At 36.1% G+C, this 7,969-nt stretch overlaps 1 protein-coding gene across 1 annotated transcript; it reads right to left on the bottom strand.

Moving 5' to 3' along the window:
* Positions 1 to 4,517: 4,517 nt before the first annotated feature.
* Positions 4,518 to 4,916, bottom strand: LOC142620189 (uncharacterized). The gene has a single exon (XM_075793592.1). It carries the CDS (start codon positions 4,914 to 4,916, stop codon positions 4,518 to 4,520), a length of 399 nt encoding a protein of 132 aa, XP_075649707.1.
* Positions 4,917 to 7,969: the final 3,053 nt, after the last annotated feature.

Here is a 7,969-nt window from a genome sequence, read left to right as displayed (position 1 = left end):
TGCTTGTAGCTAGTTCTTCTTCTTGCTTTTGGGCGCTGAACTTTGACAATCCTCCTCAAGATGAGAACCAGGACTATGAATATTAAATATGTTCATCTTGATAAGTAAGTATTTGAGTTGTTGACCACTTAAAGCTTTAGTGAGCAAATCTGCCAATTGTGAATGTGTGGGAGTATAAAACAATCTAACAACTTTATCTTGCACTTTATCTTCAACCAAGTGATAGTCAACTTCAATATGCTTGGTTCTTTCATGAAAAACAAGATTTTCTCCGTTGTGAATGACTGCTTGATTATCACAGAAAAGTAGAGCAGGTTGCGGATGATAAATTTCCAAATCCTTCAACAAAACAAGCAACCATGTCATCTCACACACTGTCACTGCCATGGCTCTATATTTAGCTTCAGCAGAGGATATGGACACTATAGACTGCTTTTTAGACTTCCATGATATCAAGGAATCTCCCAAAAATACACAATATCCAATAGTGGACCTTCTTTTATCTACACAAGAAGCCCAATCAACATCTGTGTAAGCCTTCAAATGCAAATCAGACATGGTTGATAACAAAATGACTTGGCCAGGACATCCTTTGATGTATTGAAGAACTTTATAAGCTACATCTAAGTGTGGTTTCCTAGGCTTAAAGACAAATTGGTTGAGTTTATTCACTGCATCACCTATATCTGGTCTAGTGATGGTAAGATATAATAATCTTCCCACCAATCTTCTATAAGGGTCTGTTTGGATAGAGCTTATTGCTGAAAACTGAAAACTAAAAATACTGTAGCAAAATAATTTTTAAATATGTGAATAGTGCCGTGGGACCCATTTTTAATAATTTTTTTTTTTGAAAAATGAAGTTTGTGGGTCCCGTGAACAGTACATGGGACCCACAGATATGCTGAAAAGTCAACAAAATGCGGCTACTGTTCATGAACAGTAGCATATGTCCCCCCTGACCCATGCAGCAACAGAAGAAGAAGAAAAAAAAAAAAAAAAAAGTAGAAAATGCAAAACACTCAAAACGCTAGACGCATTCAGCTATCCAAACTCAGCCTAAATCCCTGGATCAGAAAGTAGTTTGCCATGAAACTTACTTAACTTCAAGTTCTGCTCCATTGGCACCTTACTAGGTTTACATGCTATCATACCTACTTCTTTCAAAACTTCTAGAGCATATTTCCTTTGGCAAATGGAAATGCCCTTATCTGATCTTGCCACTTCAAGTCCAAGGAAATACTTTAGAACTCCAAGATCTTTGAGTTTGAATTCTTGATCTAATGAAACCTTCAATTTATCAACAACCTGAATGTCATTGTTAGCAATTAATATGTCATCTATATAGACAAGTAATGCTATAAATGAGTTATTAAACCTCTTAGTGAACAAAGAGTAATCTGTCCTAGATTGCTTGAAACCATACTTCAATAAGGTATTTGAAAACTTAGAATACCACTACTTCGAGGCCTACTTAAGACCATACAAGGACTTGTTGAGCTTGCACACTATATTGGCCCCTTTGCTGTGAAAGCCCTGAGAAAGCTGCATATACACTTCTTCATGCAAATCACCATGAAGAAATGCGTTATTGACATCCAATTGACTTAAATGCCAGCCTTTCATAGCAGCAATGGCAAGTAGAGTTTTGACAGTAGTCATCTTAGCAACAGGAGAGAAAGTTTTAGTAAAGTCCAACCCCTCTTGTTGAGTTAACCCTTTTGCTACCAACCTTGCTTTGTTTCTCTCCACAGACCCATCAACCTTGTACTTCACTCTATATACCCATTTACAGTCTATAACCCTTTTATGAGGAGGCAAAGGAGTAAGGGTCCAAGTATTGTTGGATTCTAAGGCATTGATCTCAGCTGTCATGGCATCTTGTCATTTGGGGTCTTTGGTAGCCTCATTATAGAACTTAGGTTCAGGGATAGTAGCAATTAGGGAACAACAAAGGGAATAAGAAGAGGATAATTTAGAAGAGTCAAGATAGTAAGATAAGGGATATTTTGTACCTGAAGTGATGGGAGCAAAACCAGACTTGTTGGTAAGATTGGAAAGAGCATGATTATCACAAGTAACATTGTTGCATTCATAATCTTGTAAGAAAGCTGGAGGTTTGGAAACTCTAGTAGATTTTCTGAAAGGAGGATTAGAGTTAAGTGGTGGAGAAGGAGAATCTGCAGGAAGATGATTGAAATCTGCATAAACACTAGGAATGGGAACATCAAGCAAAGGTATGAAAGGAGAAGGTATGGTTGTCTCTGAAGATGGAAGGATAGGTGGAGCCACTAGACTGGATGCACTAGAATCAACAGTCTGTGTGTGGAGAAGGAAAAGACTCAGGAACAAGGGGAGATGTAAAGTCAGGTTCAGTAGCAACTGAAGGGAAGATATGAGGCAAAGAAAGAGAGGAATTGGGAGAATAAGTAGCAGAAACAAAAGGAAACACAGTTTCATGGAAGAGTGAAAGTTGAGAAGTTTGTAGCCCTTGACACCAAAAGGATACCCAAGAAAACACAAGGTGTGGATCTAGGTTCAAATTTATTTTTGTTGTGGGCTAAAGTGGAAGCAAAACATAGACAACCAAAGATCTTTAAGTGATCAAATGATGGGAGTTGACCATAAAGCTTCTCAAATGGTGTTTTATTTTCTAAAACTGAATTAGGCAATCTATTTATTATGTACACAGCAGTTAAAACACAATCACCCCAATATGAAATAGGGACATTGCACTGAAATTTCAATGTTCTAGCTATATTAAGGATATGTTGGTGTTTCCTCTCCACAACTGAGTTTTGCTGTGGTGTAGCAACACAAGAATGCTGGTGAATTATAACTAGCATAGAAATCTTTTATGAAAAATTCTAGAGCATTGTCAGTCCTAATGGCTTTAATATTGGTATTAAACTGTGTATATATCAAGCTATAGAAAGAAATCAGTAGAGGCCTAGTTTTAGATTTAGATTTCATGAGATATAACCATGTAGATCTAGTGGCATCATCTACAATAGTAAGGAAATATTGAAAACCATCATGAGTAGCTTTGACAAATGACCCCCAAACACCACAACGAATAAAATCAAAAGCAGTAGAAGATATATGATTAAAGAAATGGAAGGGAAGTCTTTTCCTGGTTAGCAATAGGACAAACAATGTAATCTTTATTACTGTGTAAAGATGGTACATTTGGTAAACAATGATGTAAAGCTTGAAGCTTATCATCAGACACATGTCCTAGCCTAAGATGCCAAAGATATGGCTTAGAAATAGTAGAAACAAAATTGACAAAGGAATTGAAAACCAACTTTAGAATAGTGGAAACTTCTGAAACAGAATTACAAATGCTTGAAGATTGCAATAGGTACATATTGTAATGTAGTTTACCCACTCCAATCGTTTTCCAACAAGTAAGGTCTTGTCTGAAACAATAATTGGAGAGAAAAATAAGACAACAAGATAGAGACTTAGTCAATTTACTCACTGATATGAGGTTGAAAGTAAAAGTTGGTACACAAAGCACATTCTCAAGAATTAAAGTAGAAGCGACTTGAATGGTACCTATGTGAGTGACAATTACCTTCTCACCATTAGGTAATTGAACAAAAGTAGAAACACAACTGGTAATTTTAGTGAATAGGGTAATAGAATGAACTATGTGATCTGTTACCCCAGTATCTAAAACCCAAGTTTCATTACCAAAAGCAGTTTTGTTGCAAGGATTAACGGCAAATATTGAATGCTCCATGCTCAGGCATATCGATTCTTGAAACAGTTCACAAGAATTACCCGAAATTGTAGAATTTGCTGAATGAATTGCATCATTGGAAGTTGAACCAAAAGGATGAGCACTTAACATTGATAGTAGCTGCTGGCATTGCTCTGAAGTGAATGGAAAAGGAGTAGTCTGATGAGTGAAATCCGATTGGGCTTGGTCTCCTTCAACTGTGACCTGATTAGCCATTGAAACTTTGCCCTTCTGCTTGTATCCTGGTGGAAAACCTACAAGCTTGTAGCACTTTTCCATCACATGACCAACTTTCCCATAGTGGTTGCAAATAGGCCTTCCTTTTCTTCCATTACCTTTGACATTCTTGCCAGCATTGCCAAAAAAATTCGAGCTTTGAGTGAACCTTTGGTTCTTGACTGCTAAAGCAGTAGACTCAACAAAATGATTGACATTGAATCCCAAAGCTCTTTGTCTCTCTTCTTGAATGACCAAAGAAAAAGCTTTATCAATGGAAGGTATAGGCTCCATCATCAAGATTTGAGTTTTGACTTGTGAATAGGCAACATGCAATCTATTGAGGAATTGCATCAATGAATCTTGATGTTGAAAAGATGTAATTTTGTCATTGACTCCACAGGTACATTTACCACAAGCACAACATGGTAGAGGCCTGAAATTCAACAACTAATCCCAAGTTGCTTGAAGAAAAGTAAAGAAGCTTGTTACTGTTGAGTCTCCTTGCATAACCTTGGATATCTACTTCTGGAGCTGAGAGATTTTAGGTCCATTAGCCTGAGAGAAAACGATTTCTGAGAGCATTCCAGACTTCAAGAGCCGTATCTCTGTAAATCACACTGGCTGTGATATGAGGAAAGACCGAATTCAAGATCCATAAGGAAATCATGGAATTGTTCTTGGACCAAGCCAGCTTCTTAAGAGGCATGATTGCCATAGAAGCAATGATAGATCCATCCACAAATCCGAGGTTGCTTTTGGCATCCAAAGCCATTCGCATAGCTCTGGCCCATGTAGGGTAATTGTCCTCCGTCAAAGATTGAGAAACTAGAATCGCACCAGGTGATTCACCGTGGTGAAGGAAGAACGGGCTTCGAGGATCCTCCATTGAAGAGAGCTCACGCTGAGCAGAAGAAGAAGAAGAGGAATTTTGGCTAGGGTTTGACGCCATTAACAGAGGCTTTAAGCTCTGATACCATATAAGAATCTAATACTTTCAAAGAAGAAAAAAATAGAGAGCAGGATAGAAAGATGAGAAATTTCTGATTGTATTAGCATAAATGATTATGTACATCAAGATTATATTTATACAAGAAACTAAGCTAACTAACTCGCAAAGCACTAACTAACTGAACACATTATAAGGAACACGTGTAAGAGATAGTTATAGGTGGTTATGGCACGTGTGAACACTAAGAAGATAAATAAAAGAACAAAAACGACTTGTAGCTCTGTTATATGTACAAAATCATTTTCTGTCATATAGCCTATGTTTAGTTCTTCTTACCTAATGCTTGTAGCTGGTACTTCTTCTTGCTTTTGGGTGCTAAACTTTGACAGTGTATATATAAAGATAAAGAGGGGAATAAATACAGCACCTAAGTAGTCCAGCACCACACTACAACACCAACCAATACCATGACAAAATTGAATAGATTTATCAGGAAGTATTGTACACAATTGAATGACTTCATACCAAAATTCTTAAAGATCGATGTTAATTCAATGGGTTAGCTTAATAAGTAGGAAAAAAAAAAAGGCCATTTATGCACCTTCACTGGATCCCCACAGTCCTTTATAATTGTTTTGCCCATAAGAAATCCTTTTCTTCTAGTCAATTTAGGGATGTTGCCATTGACAAATGCTTCTTGTAGCCTCTGGGGATAAGTGCTCTGCCGATGTTATGTTGATAACTCAAGTTGAGATTTGAGAGATTGAAGTGCTTGGAAGCAAAGAGTTATTGGTTTTCCTTTTTTAATAGTCTATAATTTAGGTAAACTATACAAGCATCAAGCATGTATTTATAAGATGAACTTATGAAAAGGACATTTTAACGAGCAATTTCAAACATATGAAATAATGAAAACCACCAAGCCCCCCAGATCAAGTGGTATCTTTGCCTCTTCTTAATTAGCAGGGATTTCTAGTTAATCCCCTTGAAATTATTTGTAGGAAAGAAAAAAAAAATATGAAAAGAACATGTCACAACACATTGGCATATTCACAAGGCAAGAGATTTATTACCGGCGTCTTCAAAAACAATTGAGGCATTGTGAAAGTGGGGCGAACATTTCATTAATTTTTGGAAACAAGAGAATCTTGGTCGACTTGTTTCTATTACTATGATATTATAATCATATGGTGTGTATAATCCATAGAAACATCATGATTTGTAACTTTAAAACCATCACAAGTTCTTGAGGCCAAAATTGGCAAATGCCATTTTCACGCCAAAAAAAAAAAAAAACAGCATTATGCCCCATTTTCCAAACTAATTAGAGAAATGCCCTTCTTTTGAAACTCGATTTTCTCAAAATCGAGTTAAGCTCAATAGCGACGTTTTAAGGAGCCTATAGCAGCGTTTTGGAACGAGCTTCATGAAATCGAGTTATAGTTAAAAAAAAAATTAAAAAAAACTTGCATGAAACTCGAGTTCATGGAGCTCGAGTTACAAAACGCCGCTATAGGTCCTTAAAATGTCACTATAGGGCTCCAAAAATTATAATAAAATAAAATAAAAAAACTCGATTTTAAGAAAATCGAGTTTCAAAAGAGGGGCATTTTCTTAATTAGTTTGAAAAATGGGGCATTTGCCCATTTTTTTTGCGCAAAATGAGCATTTGCCCATTTTCGCCAGTTCTTGACATTGACGTTGATAGCATTTTTACAAGCATACGCTCCAATTAGCAAGCATAGTAATCACTTTTGAAATGTTGGGGATTGTATGAATTTTGTTGCAGTACCATACAAATCTTAAACATAAATGACACTTAGAACTTAGAAGGGGTGGACCAACCTAATTTCTGCAATAATTCAACTCGAACCCAACATTACATACGTTATACGCAACATTGCATCTATACCCTGCAAATAAACTGTGATAAATAAAATAATACATAAAATATTCAAAAATGTTTTATTTTTTAAATAATTGAATAGTAAATTGAAAAATAAGAAATTTGAACTCTGATTCTCCTAATAAAGGAGAACAAAATATGTCGCCGAATTTCGTACAAATTAGGCTTTTGGCAATCTCCATATTAATCCATGTTAGAATTCAAAACTAGTCAAGGTTATAATACAGACACTTGGATCACAAAACTAAAAACGTACACTACGGTTTGGTACTGTTGCCTGTTTGGTTATATAGTTAATGCCCATCAATATATAACCTGACCTAACCACAAGTAGTAACTAGTAACCACTATGGGGGTGACATAAGTGCAGTCATCATTTTCAGGCCCTTTTAGTGTGGCCCAGTTGCCATTGGCTAACATTATTTTATGTTCTTGAATGTCTGATTGGGTCATGAGTTGTGACTTTTGAGAGGAACTTATAGTTTTGATTGAGGGTAAACAAATTAATTTGCTTCTGTTTGTTATGTTAGGTTAGTTTGACTTATTATATTAGTACAAATTACACATGAAAGGGATAATAGCTTAGTGGATCGGCCAAAATCATTGATGTAACAAGAGCACTGTTTAACTCAACCACTTTTTTCACCCAAAAAAAAAACCTCAACTACTTTTATTATGATACTGATATGCTTAAAATGTAGCTTTGGTCTGCAATAAGAGCTTTAACTGCTTAAGAAAACAAATAATTGATAATGCAGATGGCAGTCGGCACAGTCATTATTGCCTTGCGATGAGTGGCTGGATTAATTGGTAGGTTATATCTATCATACTATTAGGAGTACAGGACTCTCCAATGTTGCACCGGCTTTGCCGTTCTACTCTTTTTCTACGGTTTTTCTTTCCTTCATATTCTCGTGATAAGGAAAAATTATCTTATATATACACCTCTTACAAGCACATAACTTCCACGCCTGTAAGATCCACATGCTTGTGAGAAGCGTGTTCCATAATTGAAGTATCAAACTCATTCAAAAATATTTTTTTTTATCTTTTTTTGGTGTTGTATTTATTGAGGATCTCTTAAGGATCAAGTCCATTTAAGGATTTCTTAACTTTTACATGGCATTGTTAAATACATAACCCTCTT

This window comes from Castanea sativa, chromosome 12, assembly GCF_040712315.1.
Source record: "Castanea sativa cultivar Marrone di Chiusa Pesio chromosome 12, ASM4071231v1".
Taxonomy (NCBI): domain Eukaryota; kingdom Viridiplantae; phylum Streptophyta; class Magnoliopsida; order Fagales; family Fagaceae; genus Castanea; species Castanea sativa.
The sequence above is the reverse complement of the archived record's forward strand: the minus strand, read 5'-3'. Positions and strand labels throughout refer to the sequence as shown.

What these genes read in the sequence shown, in the direction of transcription:
- LOC142620189 (XM_075793592.1), bottom strand. Translation starts at nt 4,916, where the DNA reads ATGGCGTCAAACCCTAGCCAAAATTCCTCTTCTTCTTCTTCTGCTCAG.